Source organism: Dicentrarchus labrax, unplaced genomic scaffold (assembly GCF_905237075.1).
Source record: "Dicentrarchus labrax unplaced genomic scaffold, dlabrax2021, whole genome shotgun sequence".
Classification (NCBI taxonomy): domain Eukaryota; kingdom Metazoa; phylum Chordata; class Actinopteri; family Moronidae; genus Dicentrarchus; species Dicentrarchus labrax.
Window position 1 is genome coordinate 20,911,786 of NW_026136710.1, and position 21,095 is coordinate 20,932,880.

At 38.2% G+C, this 21,095-nt stretch overlaps 1 protein-coding gene across 8 annotated transcripts in view; it reads right to left on the reverse strand.

The window, feature by feature from the left end:
- Nucleotides 1-13,393: 13,393 nt before the first annotated feature.
- Nucleotides 13,394-21,095, reverse strand: part of LOC127370171 (transcription factor 4) — a 237,152-nt gene continuing 229,450 nt past the window's right edge. For all 8 annotated transcript variants that reach the window (XM_051411970.1, XM_051411968.1, XM_051411969.1 and 5 more), the window contains one exon: nucleotides 13,394-19,084. Coding sequence is in view for 7 of the 8 variants with exons in the window: in XM_051411968.1 (XP_051267928.1) it covers nucleotides 19,036-19,084 (49 nt within the window). In the remaining variant the exon portion in view is untranslated. The remainder of the gene's footprint in view (nucleotides 19,085-21,095) is intronic.

A 21,095-nucleotide genomic window follows, 5' to 3' on the forward strand; every position in this document is an offset into this window, starting at 1 on the left:
AAACACAATTTACAGTGCACCATCAAATCTGTCTTGGAAGACATTTGGATTCTATAAGGAGGGAAAGTTGGACAAAAGTCTAGCCATTTTTAAGATCTGTCAGACAGTAAATCTTAACACTGACCTGGTGAGACGGCATGGTGACACCTATGCAGGTGACGAGAAGACTGTGGATGCTAACACAGCTAGCACAAGCAAGAACACACAAGACACAGATATAAAAAACTCTCCAGCCACACTAACAACTGACATGTAATTCTGAAATAATACATTTGTCTTCCATTTTTTCCCATGCCACAGAGAGAAAAATACTTTGGATTCCTTGGTATATTATAAAATGTATGTAGTTGAAGGTTGTTCAATATTAAAATGCATCATCCCTGAATCATATTGAAGCCCATGTATCTAGATATATATGGTCATATCAGATTGTCTTAGAAGGGAGAGATACACACACCCCTGTTAAAAACCTAATGATTCTTAGGCATTTCAGGAATGTGCCTGAAAGTGTAAGTCACAATGGATGATATCAATATATGTTTCATGTCTGTGTCTTCAATTTCTACTCCTTTTCTGAGTCATAACTTAGTCAAATCTTGACTCATATTCTCCTCACGCAGTAGCTTTGCCTCACCTTACACTCTCCTGCGCCCCCCTGAGGAGATGGAATGTCCATGTCTGTTACAGACCATATACCGTAATTTCCTGATGGTTATGCAGGTTGCTAATTAGCACTAAACACAAAGTATAGATAAGGTTAATGAAACATTTATTTTACAGGTAAACATCGTTGGAAAAGATAGAATTTTGACACGATGGTGCTAGATGAAAATTTGGGAGATTATTACAATTAGTCCTCTGGGGTCAATTAACATGTGTACCAACTTTCAGAACAGACCATCCAATAATAGTCAGAACCAAAAAGATAAATACATGTTGGTTTTATTGGTTTAATGTCATTAGGGTGTAACCTCTAGGGACCTTGAATATATTGGTGGTATATTTCATGGCAAATTATCAAACAATTGTCAAGATAATTTGCACTGAGCCACAAACGTCAACCACATTGTGGCCCGAGCAGAAAGTTCAAGTCAGTAGGATTCGTCCTCTGGGGACCACGAATGTCTGGATACAATTTTTACAGTTGAGATATTTCAGACTAAAGTGGTGGACCTACCAACATACCGACATTGCCGTTCCTACAGTCACATTAGCGGGGCTAAAGACATATAAACTGAAACTGACCCCACCATAGAGGGACCTTCTGTCTTCACCCTTTATTTAACCAGGTGGCTCAGACGAAAACAGATTTTTCAGGAATGATGAAAGACAAAAAAAACATAATCCTAAGACTAACATGAATGTTACAAAATACTCCACCCAGCAACGCATGAGGACAAAAAAGCTATCATAAACAAATAGGACGGAATTGGGATAGGTCAGAGAGATGATTTGTTCTGGGTTTATTCTTATCTGCAGGTGAGCTCACAGAAAACTGTCAGTATCACAATGATGTACTTGTAAAGGTCACAGAGACACGGCGGATTTGTTTTGTTACATTATTAGACAAAAAAAAAAAACAGTTTGGATGAATTATTGGGAAATTTCTTTAACTGATATCACCACTATTACTGTTACAACTCCCAGTACTTATACTTAATTCCCCTTTACTTATTTTGCTAATAGTACTACTGTACATTGCCTATTATTTTTTCTACTGTCCTATCTAGAGTAACTACAGTGTTGAGTACCCAACTCTTAATATTTACGTCATAACGGATAGACATTCTGGCAATCTGTTATAAATGTGTGCTCTACTTGGCTACTGAGGAAGTAGTCAAAAATACAATCAAATCAAATACAGAAGTCTGTCACTAGAGACCAGGAGCGAGAATTTCACTCAAAACCACAAAAGTCAATCTGCTGGTGGCACTATAGAGGACAAGTTAGTAGATCACAAAAATCATTAGGCTTCATCCTCTGAGGGAACATGAATGCATAAAATGACATGGCGATCCATCCAATAGTAAATATATTTAATGGTGGACCAACTGCCATCTATAGAGCCTTGCCACTACTGATCAGCTAAAACCTCATATGGGTTGTGTTTCTTGTTTCCCTAAGAGGATTTGTTGTAGTTCTATTACAACTAGTGCTATTTCTATTATTATTTTTTTGTATTGTAGGAACAAGTCATTTAAAAATGTTGCCACTGAACGTGATTTTTCTCAATTACTTAATATCAACATTTTATTCAGCAATTTGGCTTCAAAATTTAATTATAGTTATCAAGACAACCTTAGAAACGCTGAACGATGCACCTGATGATTAGTGACAGAAAACCTTTCAGCTCTGCTAGCTTCAGTTGAAACAAACTCCAGCTCAGACCGAGCAGGTTAAAAATGTTCCAACAGGGCTGGAAAAAAACCCTGTCAGATGAAAAGCAGCAGAGCTCAGGTCAGTGTTTATGAGGAAGAGAAGGTCAGACCTTCACCCTGCAGTGATTTATTGGGGTCTGTTTTCCACTGTAAAAACAGAAGTATGGTGTCATGCCTTAGGATAAATCCAAACTTCGATCTCTCAACCAATAATGACTTGAAATCCCTCAAAATCAAATCAAAGTATGGAAAAAGTTTAATTAAATCTGATGGAACTTCAACAATAGGCGCAATATTCCAGAAAATATTTTCTCTAACCCAATGTTTGTAGGAGGGCGGGGTAGCCTGCTTCCAAGTAAAATTCTTCTTCTTGCCAAGAGGGTGACAAAAGCAATGTGATCAGATTGTGCCCTAGCTTGGTAAAACGATCTAATTTAGTCATAATATGCAGTAAAGTTTTTTGGGGATCAGTGATATATAACAATAAATCGTCAGCATGTAACAATAACTTATGTTCCTTTCCACTCCTGCGGCGAATCTCAGGTGAAGAGCGCAGTGATGCTGCGAGAGGCTCGATAGCTATCGCGAATAAGAGGGTGAGATTGGGCATCCTTGCCTTGTGCCACATTGCAACGGGAAATATTGGGAGTCCATATTATTAGTGCGTACTGACGACATTGGGGATTTATATAAAAATTCTAACCACGATATGAATTTTGGGCCAAATTTAAATTTCTCTAGACACTGAAAAAGGTAGCTAACTATACATCTTTAAACCATAATTTTATATCATCTTTGGTCAAAACCAAACAAATTAAGGCCTGAAACCTGTTCTTTTTTGTATCAACCGTTTGCACGCATTAGCAGGCACTTTTGGCATTATGTGGCACCAAATGAAATACATACAAAAAATACAATTGTATTTTTATTTTAATTGTATGTGGAGAGGTATTTTCAAAGATTATGAAATATGTAAAAAACCAAAAAACAACTAAAAACCTAATATGAACAACTTTTATCAAGTAAACAGACGTGGGAAAAAAGCTGTGTACAGAATGTACTTCAGAGTTGGAGATGCTGGCAACTGCAACGTGTAGTTTGTGGAAGTAACTGCACAATCGGCTCATAAAAATATATAATGACAATGTTCATAAACCGACGTCATCCCTGTAGCCTGCAGCCAGAGACTGATGAATCCTTCTCGATGAGTCAAAATGGAGAGTCATCCTGAGCTGAACAGACAGTTTATTGCAGAGGCATCATCAGCTCAGGAGGCAATCCCTTCGACTGAAGAACCAGTTCCTCTAAACTCATGACGTGATGTCTAACCTGTCCACGCTCGTTACAGCAGCCTGGTAACATAAAGCAGTTAAACATATGGGATTAGTGTCAAGTAAGGACTAAATTTACTCCACAGAAATGTTTGTTGTGTGTAATGTTGCAGAATGAAGGAGACTGAAGTTGAAAGATTGAAGATCATTTTTACAGCGAGTTTTACAAATCACTGGATATCTTCAGCTAGGATGCATCCATCAAAACAGAGATTTAAAGGATTTAAATCACTTGTCTGCTTTCCAATGTGCTTATCCTGTTCTGTGTCCAGACCTGCAGACTATCCCAGCATGCACTGGGTGAACTGAACCCAGTGGTACAACCTAAACCAGTGGTTCTCAACCTTTTTGGTGTCAAGGAATGCCAAATTGAAACACTTAAGGGTGCATACCCACGTTGGAGTAGATGTAGTCTCTATAACTGTCTATACTGTAGATTGGCAAATTAAGAGCGAAGAGTGTGAAACTTATGAACAGAATACTTATGCTGCCCTCGCAGATGTGTCACACTACATAGACAGACAGAAGAAGTGCTGCAGCTAAAACTCAAACAGGTCATGCATGCATTATAATATCAGTAAAGTTATTTACAGTGAGTGCAGCGGTTTTTACAGCAGTCTCCAGTGTTTCAGGCTTCTCTTCACCTTAAACAAGATTGGCCCATAATGACAATTGCAGAAAGCGCGAACACCGCAGTTTGCATTTTAGTTAGTAAAGGTGCACGTACATAGAGCTCCCTATCATCACAAACCAACTTCACTGTATGCTGTCCCAGGCTGACTGTGTGGCAGTCTCTTTCAGGTTACAGGTTGCCAAAGGAGGTAAGTAACAGTTAGTCAGCCTGCATAACCTATTCAGACCAACTAACATACATTTGCCATAACAAAGTGTTAACTTAGAAATCAGCCTGTGCTAGCAATTAGCTTATATGATTAGCTCAGCAGCTAGTTAGTGTGTCTCATAAAACGGATGGCAATAAAATCCGTTTCTGCGGCACATTACTAAATTAGCAAGGTAAGTAACCATACTCACAGACAGATGCTGCAGGGATCAAACCAAGAAACACTGTGGGGCTGAGCCTGCATGTGCACTGCATACCTGCGCTGTGTTGACCCCAAAAACATCGAGGATTTGGGGGAAAACCTTAAAGGAACAGTACCTCAACCTGCCTGTAGGCGTCACTAGTGTACAGCAAACACTGACATTGTCAGAACAAAAGTCAATCTTATACATTCTTTCATTGGGCTGACTTTTTGTCAGTAAAATAACACTGAAATTATAATAGTCCCCATTTTTCTGGGGACCCTCTTGGACCCTGTTTAATTACCCCTGGTTGAGAACTGCTCCTCCTCCATGTCTATGACAGGGCTGACACATGTAGACTAACACATTCACACCGAAATTTTTAATCTTCAGTTCACCTGCATGTCTTTGGACTGTGGGAGGAAACTGGAACATCTAAACAAAACCCGCACACACGGGGAGAATGCAAACATAATGTGATATGCTATTTTAACTCAAAAAAATTGTTGAAATGGATTACATCATTTTGTAAGTTACAGACACATTCCTGATAAAATACTTTTTACTAGGTATTTTGTTTTCACAGTACAAATAAGTATAACAAAATTTAGTCAGTGTCACTTAAAATTACTAAAGCTACTTGATCAAGAATGTTTTTTAACTTACAAAATTGAATTAGTTTTACTTAAAAATTTCGATAAAATCAGTTTCAACATTTTTTTGGCAGTGTATAGAAAGAAAGGAGGGGGGAAACAGTCAAAAGTGCCTGCCAGCAACCCTAAAGCTGTAGACCCACCTCTGAGCAGGGGAATTAAGTGTATAACAAGCTAAAAATAGCTATGTATGACTGTCCATCTTGCAGAGCAAGGCTACAGCCAGTCATGTTTCAGTTTGTGTAATCTATGGCATTAACTGCGAATAGGAGACTTTTGTTCCCTGACTTTAGGGCAGTTCCCCCTCCCAGGGTGTGTACTGCTCTGGGTGGAGAGATAGGCTGTCTTCAGGATAAACTCAAGGAACAAAAGTCCCTTGTCTTGCTGTTATTCCATAACCTGTGAAGGGTTATGAAATGGAGAAGTATAGACACTAGTAGCTAGCTAATCCTGCACAAGCACATATATGAAGTGAGCACACCAAACCACATGTAATCAAAAAGAAATAACGCCAATGACTGTCACAAGCTAGAGGGCGAAGCATCCCAAGAAAAAGATGATGACTGATATAAAGTTTGTTGAGAAACAAGTAACGACTGTTTTTGCGACTGCTGCTTGGATTTCAAACTGTCTTAACAGAGTTCTCCACCAATGTACTATCCTATAAGATTGGGGGGAGTGGCTATGGCGCAGACCTGAGCGGTTGCATTTTCAATCTCTCCGTAGGAATCGGCTACATTTAATTATCCTGACTTAAAAGCGAACGCACTCCTTCACCAAACTTAAGTTTAGGGCATCTGCAATCTAAGACATGTCGACCAAACAATCTAAAACCAACTCGGGCCATCAGAAAAAGGCTCAGAATAAGGCAGACCAACTCGAAGAAACAGGGGAAGCAGCGGGGATTTTAAAGGCTATTGCAGCCCTGAAAAATGACTTCAGTCATGCAGGCGGCCAGAAAGAAGGGCAAGATCATGTATGAAGGCCACCATGTCATGCTTTTCCAAGACATCTCCACTGAGCTGCACAAGAAAGAAAGCGATTCGATGATGTGAAACAACGACTACGGGACCTGAAGATAGACTACGGTATCATTTACCCTGCTAAACTCACGCTGCTCCACAGAGGGAAACCTCGCGTGTTTGCTGATCCTGCAGGTGTGGAGTTGTTTATTAAAGAATTGGAAACCTAGCAGGTTATCCACGGCTAGCAAGCGGGATTACACTGTGATGACCTCTGTCAGGGACGGGACTTTTCAACAGCAGCATACGACGTGAACATTTAACCTGAACTTTGTTTTTCACCTACTAAGAAAAGGTACAGTCTGTCTCATGCACGCTGTAAGATGCTTTACCAGGCTGTACCTGATTGTCACTATACACTGATGTGGTTTTAATCCCACACACCAGACAGATGCGCATATACATACACCGTACATTTTGTTCGCTTATTGCATTAACCAGATTGTGAGTGGGGGGATTGTTTAAAGTGATTTAACAGTTCATAACTGCTCCTTGTTGTTAGTGGATCAGTTGAGCGTCCAGCTCGCTCTTAATGCTACCAGGGAAGGTAAGCCGTCTTGTTTGGGGAGACAGTGCTCGGATTAGTTTAGGGGTTATAAATGTACATTTTATTTTGAAATGTGGGATAATGGCATACAATCCAATTGTTTTAAGAACAAGATTACAGTTTACATCATTCCTTCCTATTACATATGTGGCCTGGTTAAAATAGTTAATGCTTGATTTTATTTTATATGTCTTCTAATCTAAATTTGAAGTGATTAGCAGGTGATTTCAACTGCACTTTAGATCCTAAATTGGACCGGTCAACTGGGATGGATTCTTCTCATATACAAAGTAGGAAGAAACTGTTACAGTATGTAAATGATCTGAATTTGTGTGACCCCTGGAGAAGACTGAACTCAGATAAATTTGAATTCTCCTGTTATTCTCCCGATTTAAGTCATACTCACGTATAGATTATTTCATGATTTCCAGCGCAATGTTCTCCTCTGGGATAGAATGTAACTATAACAGCATACTGCTGTCAGACCACTCTCCTACTTCACTTGTATATAAAGCCCAAGGGGTAGTTAAAGGCACTCCTAGATGGAGATTTCATCCCAGATGGCTTGCTGATTCGAATTTCCTGCAATTTTTAGATGCCCAAATTGAGTTGTTCTTCAATACAAATACAGATGAGACCTCTGCTATTGTCAGATGGGAGGCCTACATCAGAGGCATGATCATGTCTTAAAAACAACCAGTTCAAAAACAAACAAGCTCACGTTGAAAATGAATGAGCTTGACTGCAAAATTAGACAATTGGAAAGAGAGGCCTTTTTGGACGGCTCCACAAAAAAAACCAAGAATTAAAGTTACTTAAAGCCCAATACGAGGAAATGTACACATCGAAAGCAGAAAATAGTTTAATCCGGCTCAAACAGAGTTACTATGATCAAGGTGAAAAACTGGGGAGATTGTTGGCCTGGCGAATAAAGAAATGAGATGCAGACAGGGCAATTACTGTCTGGCAGAGTGGAGCAGACCCACAGGAAATTAATGATACTTTTTCCATCTACTATAAAATATTATATTCATCCGAATCCCCAGAAAATCTGGAAACACAATCGGAGTTCCTGGACGATCTTTATATTCCTTCCATATCAGATGATTTTAAGAACACATGGATAGGGAACTAGATGCCTCAGAAATTGCTGGCGCCATTACCAATATGAGAGGAGGTAAAGCCGCAGGCCCTGATGGTCTTCCAGTTGATATTTACAAGATATTTAAAGATAAATTAATTGAACCCCTTTTAGCTATGTATGAGGAGGCCTTTGAACAGGGTTGTCTTCCAGATTCCCTGAGGAGCGCGCTGATAACACTTATTTTGAAACCCAATAAGTCCCCTACCAATTCCACATCATATAGACCTATTTCACTGCTTAACACAGATGCTAAGATTATCGCTAAAGTAATGGCTAGAAGACTGGAACCGGTCCTCCCGACGGTGATCAATCCGGATCAGAATGGTTTTGTGAAAAAACGTCAAGCTTTCCATAATGTCAGAAGGGTGTTGAATTTGATACATGCGAGGGAGGGAACCCCTGACACTGCTATTCTGTCTTTAGATGCTGAAAAAGCATTCGACAGAGTGGACTGGAGCTATTTATTTGATGTGTTATCTCACTTTGGCTTTGGTAACTACTTTTGAAAATGGATTGAGACACTTTATACTGACCCAATGGCAGAGGTCTCCACCAACTATATAATATCATCTCCTTTCAAACTCACAAGATGTACCCGTCAGGGGTGCCCTCTCTCGCCAACGCTATTTGTTTTAGCAATGGAACCGCTTGCAATAGCGGTGAGATCGGACACCGAACATCTCATTGTGATGTATGCCGATGACACCCTTTTACTTCTAACAGACCTAAGTAACTCAATTCTTAATCTGACTAACTTAATTGACACATTCGGAACATTTTCAGGCTTTAAAGTAAACAAAACAAAATCCTCTATCATGTTCTTGAATAAGTGGGAGTGAATAAATCCGGTCATAATTCATTCATTAAAGATTAGTATCTTGTAACTATGATCCTATGATTTCTACAGTAACTGAATCCATGAATAGCTGGTCATCAATGCCAATCTCCCTTTTAGGAAGTATAAATGTAATCAAGATGAATATACTACCAAAGTTTTTATACCTATTTCAATCCATCCCTTTACCCCTGCCGCCACAGTTCTTCTCAAAAATGAAGCAAGTATTTACTAAGTTTATTTGGAATAACAGAAGGTCAAGGTTGAGACTGTCACTTCTTTACCTGCCTTATGAGAGAGGAGGGTTACAATTACCCAATTTACAATGGTACTTTTGGGCTGCTCAAATTAGAGCTGCAATGTACCGGTTTTTGCCTGAACCTTACTTACCATAGGTACAAATTGAACACTTATTCAAATATTTACAGTTAAGGAGTTTTGTTTATGAATAAACTGTTAACATTCAATGAATACATGTCATTAAAAAAAAAGATTGGGGGACTCAAGACCACAAAGGAATTCAGACCCAATCACTTGACTCAAGTGACTGGGGTTGTTATTAGACAACTTATTTGCCTTTAAAAACCAGGCTAGTCTGTTCTCTGTGTTTTGGTCTTTACTCAATACTGTACATCAGTATAATTTGTAAGTACTTAAAGGAACTGGGTCTAAGACTGAAGACAAGTTTGAGAAAGAAAATCTGGGGTTGTGGGGTCATTAGACATTAGCCATTACTAGCAATCGACTAATCAACTGTTGGGGATTGAGTTACATAGTGGGTAATGTAGGCCCCAGGTTTTAAAAAGAAAGAGCAATACCTTGAACAAAACAAAGACAATATCTCTGGTTGGACAATGTTATAGGGGTGCAATGCTAAATCATTATTTCCATTTTCTACTATTAGTAATGCAGTACAATTTAGAGATATCTTTTTATTAATTTTACATTTATGCAACAGCTAGTTAGTAGTGGTAGTAGTATTAGTTACCATGCAGATGAATAGGTTCCTGCACTACATATGATCATGTTATACATATATTATGTGTGATGGATTGTTGTAGATTTGCAGTTTAATTAACTAAAGTATTTAAAAGCTCCAGGTACGTAATTAAAGCCCCTGTAAGAAACTTTTATTTTGTGTGTTGATTCTGGACTGTGGACAAAAGTGGTAGTGTTTCCACCACCTCTTTTCATTGATTTCAATGGGAATCCGAGCAAATTCAATCTGGTGGCAGGCATTAAGAATAACTATATAGAAATAGTCAATCTATTAAATTGCCAGTTAAAACTTTTTAATTTAGTTTAATAATATAGCTTATAGCTTTTAATACTCCTGCATTGTAAACTAAATAAAACATTTTATTCATTAATATAACATGTAATGGAGTATTCTGTGTTACTTTTAAGTTACTAAAGGTCACTGCGATAGAAAGCGAACAAGTGTCCTTCTCAAAATGATTAACTAACTTTTTGTGTTTGTTTTTACTGACTTCCTTAGACACCAACCAACGTGCACTGCGTGTCATTTTTCCTCCACGCTGTAGAGAATAAAAAAAAGAGGCATTCAAAGCGCTGCATTATAAAAATGGCACATTTATTGCTACAGAACGGTCATGAACATGAGCCTCATTGAATCACTACAAGATGAGAACCAACAGGCAACGAACGACCAACTGTTGGGCTGGTACGAGGAAGAATAAAACCCTCAGCACAGAAATCAAAAAGAACCTGTTCCCCAACACCTCCACTGATCTGGAATAAAAAGTGTAATAATAACAACGTCAACGATAACGGCGACCATAAGGACAATAATAATTATATAACATAAAAAATGAAATAATACAACACTGACCGGAAATAATTCAGAAAATGGAAGTGTAGAAACGAACACATGCACCAGGAGATACAATGAAATAAAGATTTGAGGCACTCAGCCACACACTAGGGGGGGAAAGTATAACTGCTGTGTTGTTTTATGTCCTTTAATTGTTATTTTTTCTCACATCATCATTTGTTGCCGGCTGGGATGGGACGTCCCCGACTGTGACCTCTAATCGCGAGCCATCACACAGGAAAATTCACAGGCTCATCTTCAGTAACACATGGTTCAAATAAAACCTCTTTAATAATGTGACAAATTATTTTTATCATTCACTTTTGAACATTTCCATAAAATTACTAAGGGAACATTTCATTGTATTTATTCTGTTTTCTTACTGTACTTTTTCCTTTACCTATTCTTTTTGGTGTTCATGGTATAAAAGGATTGCCCCTGCAAAAAACACGCCAAATATATTTTAATTTATGATTCATTTAAATTTTGCGTCAGTAATAGGGTGCACTAACTCCATAGCAAAAGACTAGACAAAGGAAGCTTTAACAAAAAGCCCAGGCACTGATTACAGGGTCATTCTGCTTCATGTATTTTTTTTCTTTTGCTTAACAAGGAACATGAAGAAAGAAAAAAGGCCACATTTCGTGTATTTTCACTTTCACGTATTGATTATAATACTGAAATATGAAGGATGTCTTTGAAAATGACAAATAATACTTACAGAGAGAACATGGTGAACATCAGCTCAGTCAACCGTTCATTTGTGCTTGTTGTTCATACTAGAGTCCAGCGTACGGGATGCAGCAGGGATTTACAATGATTGTTTTTTAGTTATTATTATTATTCAATGAATTGTTCCCTGATATTACTAATTTGAGTTTAAATTACTATCTTACTTCTGGAATTCAGGGCCCTCTATTTTCTAAACCGTATCCTGGTTCCTGACCTCTGGATCGCTGCCCACAGGTTGTTATGTTCACCCTGCAGGCAAAAGTGGCTCAAATGTGATTTGTTTTTGCTCATATGTGATCAGATTTTTTTGTTTTTATGACAGTGTGAGCAGTACAAATCACATAGAGCCTGATCTTTTCAATTCTGATTTGGGCCGCTCTCATATGTGGTCAAAACCAGATCCAGTTCTGATTTGTGAACAGCAATATCAGAAAGGGTCAGTTCAAGACCGTGACCTGTTCACACATCTAATATGGGCCACATAAAAAAAAAAAAAAGCATAATCTGAGCAATAAGTATTGAGTGTTAAGGCTTGCAGTGTGAACATAGCCATTTATATCTACTTTAGCCAGTTGGACAAACGATCCACCAATCAGAACTTTGTAGGCGGGATAAATAAATACAGATGTTGTCTTCTTGTAACGACAGAAAATGTCCCACGAAAGTGCCGACAAGCATGGATGGGATGGATATACGTAGCTGTGCAGGTTGTTGTTAATGGATTTATAAAAGTGACAACTCTTAAATCCACATATTTCACAATGTTAGATGTATTAAAATTCAGAAAGTATCAAAGAAAACCATACAGTAGCCACCCATCCTCGGCTAATCTTAAAAGGCCAGTTCACCAAAAACACAAATAAACACTTTCTTATTCCTAGTGGCTTGTCTGTGTTCCAGAGATCAGTATCAACTCCAAATCTGTCTGGTTTACATGTTTGAAACTATTGAATAGCTGTAGAAATAGAAAAGTCAAAAGGAGACATTGTGGTTTTAGCAGGAGTTAGCCTCGGAACTATTTGTTGACCAACAACCACTGGGTGTGGTAACTTCATCTCAAAAGTTGTGTCCTCATGGTTGAGCTGTCCAAACTCTGTCAACAAAACACAGCCGATGCTTGGTTGGATCTGTTACTATCTTGTTAGCTACAGCATGTAAATCAGACAACTTTAGAGTTGTTGAAGGTGTATTACTTTCTTTTGTTGAAGTTGTACTAGCAGTTCCCCCCTGCTTGCAGTCTTTGTGCTAAGATGGGCTAAACACATCATGGACCTATCTCTGTAATGGGTGCACAGAGATAAAACTGATATCCATTTTCTAAACTGACTCTGGGTATGAATGTATGGCAGGAAAAAACGACTAAAAAACACTTAAACTTAATACAATCTAAAATATCTGTATGGTTTAGGATCCCAAGTCTAATCATTTTATCAGAGATTTCAAATATATGAATATGAAAATGGAAAAATAGTCAATGCCTTAGGTGAAACACTCGGTAATAAGAGAGTTAAAATGTTGGCAGGAATTTTAAACAGTTTTTTCTTCTGGCAGTGGACATTTGTACAATTAAAATGTTCTGCTATATAGAGGTTAAAGACATGAAAACCTTTAAATTGTTTGTTCATTTTGTTGTTTTCTTTTACAGAAATTATAGTACTTATATAGAAGTGTTAACATCCATATAAAATATTTTAAATGTTTTTTTTTCATTCTTTTGTGTGGAAAAAATACAAATTAATTGTAGTATTATATAAATGTACCAAATTTCAGATGTACTGTGCTACAATGTGTGGAGTGTATTTGTTCATTTAAATGGGGTTAGCTATCATGAGAAAAGAGAGAAATGCTTCCTGCTTCTACGATTGCTGGGAAAAACAAAGGACAGGAGTGGCCATTTTGAATTCAACTCATTATTGCAGTAAAACTGGTACAGAGTAACAGATTACAAAGCTCATGGCACAGTCACTGAAAAATAGAAATGAGGCGTGTATGTACAACAAGGAGGGAAAAGGAAAAAAAGAACATTTTGGCTAATAGAAACATCAGGGGTAACATAAAAATGAAGATACTGTAATTCGGGAGATGACTTGATTATACAACAAAGAGAAAATATGAAATGAAGCATCACAAAAATAACATTACTTATAAAATACATTTAGCACTTACACTGACAGATTCAATCCTAGTGTTTAACCTAGGTCCGATTCAAAGCGGCTTTTCCTTTTGATGAAAAGCTAAATTTTAATGGCAAACACTAAAAACCAATGACTGAAACTGCCTTGCACACGATCTGATATCTTTTTGGGGAAATAGCTGATAAGATTGTTTGCTGACGACCTGCTTTTCTATATTAGCAACGCTCCAATCTTTCACAAAATTTTCATATATTAATCTTGAATCAGGTGCTGAGGGTCTTTAATTTAATCAACATTTACAACCCATCTTGAAAGAAATAAATGCACCAGAGTCAGAGCCTGCCCGAAGCCACCAGGGGGAACCAATGTGAATTGAATTTGTAAACTCAATTTACGCTTTTGTCATAGTTTATGTAAAAACATAAAATGATTAATTTTTATATACCACCCTATATCAATTTAAGAAAAGGTGTTATCACAACAAATCCTCTAACAAATTTTATGTTTTATAACAAATTTTTTAAAAAGAAAAATTTGGGATTGTCCAGATTAATTTACCTAAGTAATGTACATAACAAAATCATGAGGGTACTTTTGAGTTATGATATCCTGTGTTTTTATGATTTTCTTTTTTTTACTGGGTTATTTTTTTCTTTGAAAATCAGAATAATTTCTTCGCATGGCAGTAAAAAATGGCTCTCGCCAGCTCTGACGCAGGTGATTCTTGGTGCAAGCAAAGACAACAATTTGACTTACACTTCAGATGGTCGGCAACCAAAACTACATACAGTACTGAGCACCACTGACCAAAACTAAAAGTTGGCACCTGGCTACTAACCGGACAAATACAACCTCACTAAAAATCAAAACAAGTTCATCATCATCGCTTCTCACTGGCAAGTCCTCACCCCACAGAAACCCCACAGAAAATGTTTTATGACTATTTACACATTTCTCTGCAAAAAATACAATTAAAAATGGTAATGTCATGAGGCATGAAGAATTAAACAAATATCATATATCTTTTATGATTTCTGATTCCTCCCACGAACCCTCAAAAATGTTCCCCACAGATAATAAACATAAGGTTGAAAAATAAAAAATAAAATGATTCGGAACTTTTGACCTCACTACATTTTCAATGTGACACATTTTTTCAACACACACTGAATTTTACTTTTTTATCTTTTAACAAAAAAACCGATACAACATATTTCTAAAACACAAAATAACAACAGTCTACATGTAAAAATATAACTTTTACATACACAATTTCAAAATAATGGTAAAGTTTGCCATTTTGTTGCATACAATTTACAAACGTCTGTGTGTTGTTGCCTTGGATAGATAGCAGTGAATGGAGCTGATAGAACTCCGGTCCCATTTTGTCCTGCGCAGGGTGCCGTACTAGTCAGAGGGTGTTGTCATGGCAACAACAGAGAACGCAACAAAGTCAGTTGAAAATTTATAACACTGAGGGGCCTCGCCAACTTCTGCCAGTTCAGTCTTTGAGAAAATAATTCTTCCCCAAGCAAACACTCCTTTGCAATAGAAAATAAAAAAACAGAAAATGGCACCCTCCTTATATATTGTATATATTTTTTGTACATTTATATATAGATTGATTTATTCAAATAGATTCTTTTCCAGTTTCCGTGCCTTCCTGTTGATTGGGTAGGATTTTAACCGCGCCAAAATGACCACGACAGAGAACAATGCTGTCGGATAGCGAATTGTGTTGTTTTTTTGTTTTTGTTTTTGTTTTGTTTTTTACATTTTCTATAATAGACATGTAAACCAGAACAGACAAAGAAAAAGTAATAAGAGAAAAGATTCTTCTTAAAAAAGAGAGAGAGAGAGAGAGAAAAAAAAGAAAATCTGCTTTACAACATACGACCACACACTTTGTACTGAAGACTACATTGGCTTACGGACAAGCCGATCAAATATTGATAAAAAGCTGATAAGCTATAATACAAGAAGAGACGCGTTGTTCACCATGGAAACAGGGCTGGGGCTTGGAACAGGAAGGGTTCGGGGTTATGGAGGACTTGGGGGGACGGAAAGGACTGGGACGGGGCTTGTCTTGCTAAATCAAGCGTCTGTCTCATTGGCTCGAAGCCAGAACACGCTGTCTACTTACATATAAGCGTACAGTACATTAAATACAGTTTAATTTTTTTTATCCAAAAAATACTTTTTTTTCCTTTTTAGCTTTTTTTAAATTCCCAGGTCTGGTAAAAAACCTGACTGCATAGAACCTAACGACTAAGAACAGGTTTCCCTAAGCTTGCATCCTATTAAAAGACCAGGTAAATGTCCTCCTCTGGCAACTCGAATGATATGAACTCTAAAAAGGCACATTGGTAGAATTGTGAATGTTCAAATTGCATCGGTGGGAACGCTTAGGTGGGGCAAGAGGCTGGGGAGAGGGTCCAGGGCTGTGGTTTAGGGCTCATAAGGCTAGGGTCAGCAGAGAAGACAACACTGGGACCGGGGATTAAACACTGGCTATAGGATTGAGGAGGGTTCCAACTGGGGCGAGGGTGAAAGGGGACTTTCAGATTGACACCAGAACACAGTGTACGTTTTTGCAGATATTCCAGTTACCTTCGTCTGTTGTTGGAAAGTAGACCTTGAAGCATAGCAATGCAATAATTTTTTATCCTGACCTATCGTATCCTGATTTATTTATTCCTGTTTTCACTTGTCATGGCCAAGACTTTTGTCAATTCCACCCATCATTTTCTTTCTCAATCCTATATCACTCCCAAGTCAATGTTCACTTCTACTACCCAAGAAACTTAGATAAGTCTAAGTACAAGACGCAGAACTTTCAAATTCTGAAGCTATGTAACATATTAGTGGTGACTTCTGGATTGGACCTCCTTCAGATGTAGACTACTGATCTGGATGTACACTGAGCAAACCAAGGTAATCAAAATGTCTGGGCCCTTCTTCAGGCGTCTCTGGTCAATGGACTCATACCAGACTCATGACGAATGACACACAAGAATACACACTTCTTTTATCCTTGGAAGGCAACACAAGCCCAAACCATCTGCTAACTGTAGCTGATCCTAAGGACAAATCAGACAAAGTCTGAAACCATAAAACCTAGCCTAATCGGGCAGTCTGTCCAGAGTCTGCTCATATTTGGTCCTCTGGCACAGGGACAGCGATTGCACTGACACTCAGCTGCAAACCTCTGTGTTCAAAATTTTGCCCGACATCACTGTGGCACCGACGAGCAAAGAGCTGCAAGGCCAGTGAAATTTCAAACAGTTAATGGTCCCAGCAACAGACACTTCAACAAATGAACGATTCTGTGATTTGGCCAGGAAGCAAATGTCAATCAGAGAGTCCCCCAAGGTTGGTACTCTGGGCAAGGAAGTCTGAGGGCGGGGTTGGAGGTTTAGGGGTATGATCGGCCAGATATTAAACCAGGAAATGTAGGAATCTAATGAATCCAACACAGGAATGCTTTGACTACCGCTGCTTGGCCCCTAGAAGAAAATGATACACCCCTCACCCCGATGATTGTTCCCCTGCTTCCTCTGCAGCGTCATCATCATTTAGACCTCCGGCTTCGGTTTTTCATCCTCTCCCTCTGTCTTCAGCCTCAGGATGTTGGCCTACTTCAATTCCGCTTGTCTCCCTACTCTTCCATGACTCCCAAAGCTCTCATAGTTCAGGCCTTTAGGGCATCGGGAGCACTCGATTCAAGTGGCGTGATCGCGATTCAGGGAATGTGCTAAACTTGGAATAGTATTCACTTCAGTGCTCAGTCCAGCCCTCTTTCCCCCTCATTCACCATCCTTCTATCTATCTATCTATCATTTTTATCATCCGCCATCCTCTCAACCATCTGCCCAGTAATCCTTTGATTTCAGCAAAAGGCCTGGACACAATTTCTGCTATGCACAGGCTGACGAATTTCTGACAAAGGTCTCTGATTCGAGATGTTTGCTAGAGCTCTTCCTTTCTGTCGTCATTTTTGCATCTGCACTACAACCCCCCAACAATGATCTCAAATGAAGATGTCAAGAAAAGTCTTTCCTTCCTGCCACATTTAGAAGTACACTTTTTCATTACAGCATGATTCTTCCTTCCTGTCTTCTGTAATTGCTCTACCTTCAATAGTTTAAACACCCCAGTCCCTCTGGAGTCACTCACTAATTGATTGATTAATTGACTCAATGATTGATTTTCTAGGTATTTTCTTCCGCTCAGTAGATACACATGGGTCATTTGGGTACAACTGTCCAGGTATTGTAGCAGTTCGTACAAATTTGCCCTTTGTTAACAAAGTTAATGTGGCTGTAAGCATAAAACACTAATAAAATACATGAACATGTTCAGATTTCTTTTACATTGACAATCTATTGTAAATATTTGCAGTTTACGAAGGAATGCATTAGAAGGGGAAGAACGAGTTGCCCCCGTTGTTCTCGTTCAGCCCTGCTTCTTTCTAGGCATCTATGATAGTCAAAAAGCGCTTGCAAACTTAATTTTTGTTCAGATCATTTGGCAAATCAAGTGCCTCCAAAAAGCAATAGGGTTGTAACAGATTCCTAATATCTTTCATTTATAATTTAATCGGTGAAATGTGTGGTTTGTATGGGGATGTACTGTATGAGTGGGCAGCTTGCTTCCATGATACTTCCAGGAACTTTCCTGTTCTTTTTTTTAAGTTTTGTTTGCTTCTCCACGTGTATCTATCTGACTGGTTTGCATCCAAGAGGAGATCAGGCACAGCTTCATCCACAGTGTGGCGTTAGATTGCCATTCAGTCAGAGACGCGCTGAAGCTGCATTCAACAACAGCTGCGCAATGTTGCTTAAAAAAAAATCTCTTTAACACTTTGTGATATGTTTTGCTCCGTTCTGAACAACCCTTCCCAACCCGTACCCTCCTCACTGCCCGCGTCCAGTTGCACTTTTTTTTAACAAGTTTTTTGTCATGTTTTCCTTTTCTCATATATATATATACTATATATAGAACCCTTTTGTTCTTTAAAACTGGGAATGCTGATAAAACAAGTAGTACAAGAAGAAGATTTTCTTGGATGATGTGATTCCAAAGACTTTTGTCCATTGCTGTCACTTTGTGTCAAAAGCTCCCACAAACTGCCACGCGGCCGTTTTAACGTCTCCACAAAGTAGCATCCAGTTCACTTCAGCTGGAGATGCAAAGTGACGAAAGCGACTAATGTGACTCTGCAGTTTGTGTTCTCGACAGAAGAAGGAGACAAAGGTGAAGAGGAGGATCGGAGACGGACAGACGAGAGGAGAGAAAGAGTCTGATCTGATTGGTCAGGCCCAAGTTCCGGAGAATCTGATTGGTCGGGCTGAAGCAACAACGGGTTTTGATCGATTGCCGGGTTGTCATGGAAACGCCGTCAGAGGAAGTGATCACTCATCATCTTGATGAATTCTGGCACCTTAGACCTAGAGAAGCAAAGAGGAAAAATGAAGGGAAGGAAAGTTGCACATCACATTGCACACACAAGCACTCACGCAGAAATAAATGAATTTATTTTAAAGCCCTAATAGTGGCCCCAAGTGGTAGTAGTATTTATTTCACACCACGACAATAGTAAGGTAAAAAGTCATTCATGTAATGTGGAGTGCCAAAAATAGAAAAAAGTTCTTGTTCTGGGAGCATCAATGTGTGCAATAAAATCTGTGGCAATCAGGGCTAAATCTGATCAGGAAATTTGGTATTTCTTTTTATGAAAGTACATTTTGGAAAGATCTGGGCTCGTCAAACCATTAGCTTTCATCCTCTGGTAGCCGTGAATATTCAGCTAATTGTATGACATTCTGGCTAGTAGTAGTTCACATAATGACATCCCATTGCACTATAGTACAACGCTACATCACCAGCTGTGATATTGGGTCTGTCAGAGCTGTGAAGTTATTCTTTATAGGAATGTACAGTTTTAGGAACCAAAGTGACTTAAAAAAACTTTGGACCCAGATGTAGCTATCATGGATTTAGATTTACTTTTTTAGATTTATAACACACCCATAACATTTTGTGTTTTTGGACCTTGGATTTAAAGTTGACAGGGTCATTAATGTGCTGGGCAACTTTAATGACCTGAAACCTGCACCAACCCCCAGTATAGATATAATGAAGAAAAGACATTACTTCAGTTTTTTCACTGTAAAGCTTTTTCAGATAAGAAACTAAGGTTTTGCCTGAGGTCAATCCTGGTCCTTATCAAAGACCTTTGGTACCTCAAGCCTACAGAACATCAGAAAATAAGCTCAGTTACACGTTGTAATCTGCTCCATGATTTAACATGCAAACACAAATACTATATGAATGTTTTGAGAATGAGAAAACAAAGGTTGTAGAGCAAAGAACAGAAACAGTACATATTCAGTAAAAAGCAGCAGCGACAAACACACACAGACACACATTAAAATCACACTTACTGCCAATCTGTTGTTAAAATGTACCCAGGCCAGACAGAAACTCAAGTTCTGGCCTCTTTTTTTAGCCAGCTAAAATATCATCAGCTCTGCCAGACTTTATCTGGAACTGAACGACGCACTTCTACAAATTCATTCAAATAATGGAAGAAATTTGACCATGGCATTTGTTCTACATGTTGTCTGTGTAGGTTTTAACCTTTTCTGATTATTTAGTATAAAGTCATGAGACAAAAAAAACCACATTTATCATGATGATCAGTTAAACTTGCAGTTCCGAACTTTTGTCTTCCCCTTCTGGCAGTGAGAGTTATTACACACACTGTCAACGCGTGCTTATGACGTATGCCTCTGCTGTATTCCTAGTTGCAGTAACCTACACCCCCCAACGAACCAATGCTACTTTACATAAAAACGCATCACTACTGGACTGCCACATTGTAATGCAAAAAAGTTATTTTAGCTACAAAAATTGTTTGGATTACATCATTTTAAGTAACACAAGTTTTTTAAGTTCAAAAAGATTCTTTTTGCATTTACATTCCCAATTAAGTACTTTTTACTAGATATATAATAAATATAAATTACCAAATTAAGTCACTGTCACTCTAAAAAACATTCTTGACCAAGTAGCTTTAGTAATTTTAACTTAAAAAATTTTGTTAGTTTTACTTAAAATTTATGCTGTAAAATAAATATATATTGAACTTATCTGGTTTTACAGTGCAGTGTGGGAATGTTGCCACAGACACCAGATTTAAAAACTCTGTATACTGTGAAATGCAGCGGTGATAAGCTTAATCAGCACTGTGTGAACTCGTTCGGTGGGGGCTTGAATGTAACACAAACATTCTAAGCTAATTTAAAGCTCAGAATGTTTACCAATGAGCATGTCTATTTAAAACTGATTTATTTTCTTAAATCTAACCTGACCCTTTTACTGAATTTCCTTTACCAATAAAATTCTAAAATTATAGATAAAAAAACCCAAAACTGATGAAATCATCTGACTTTCTGG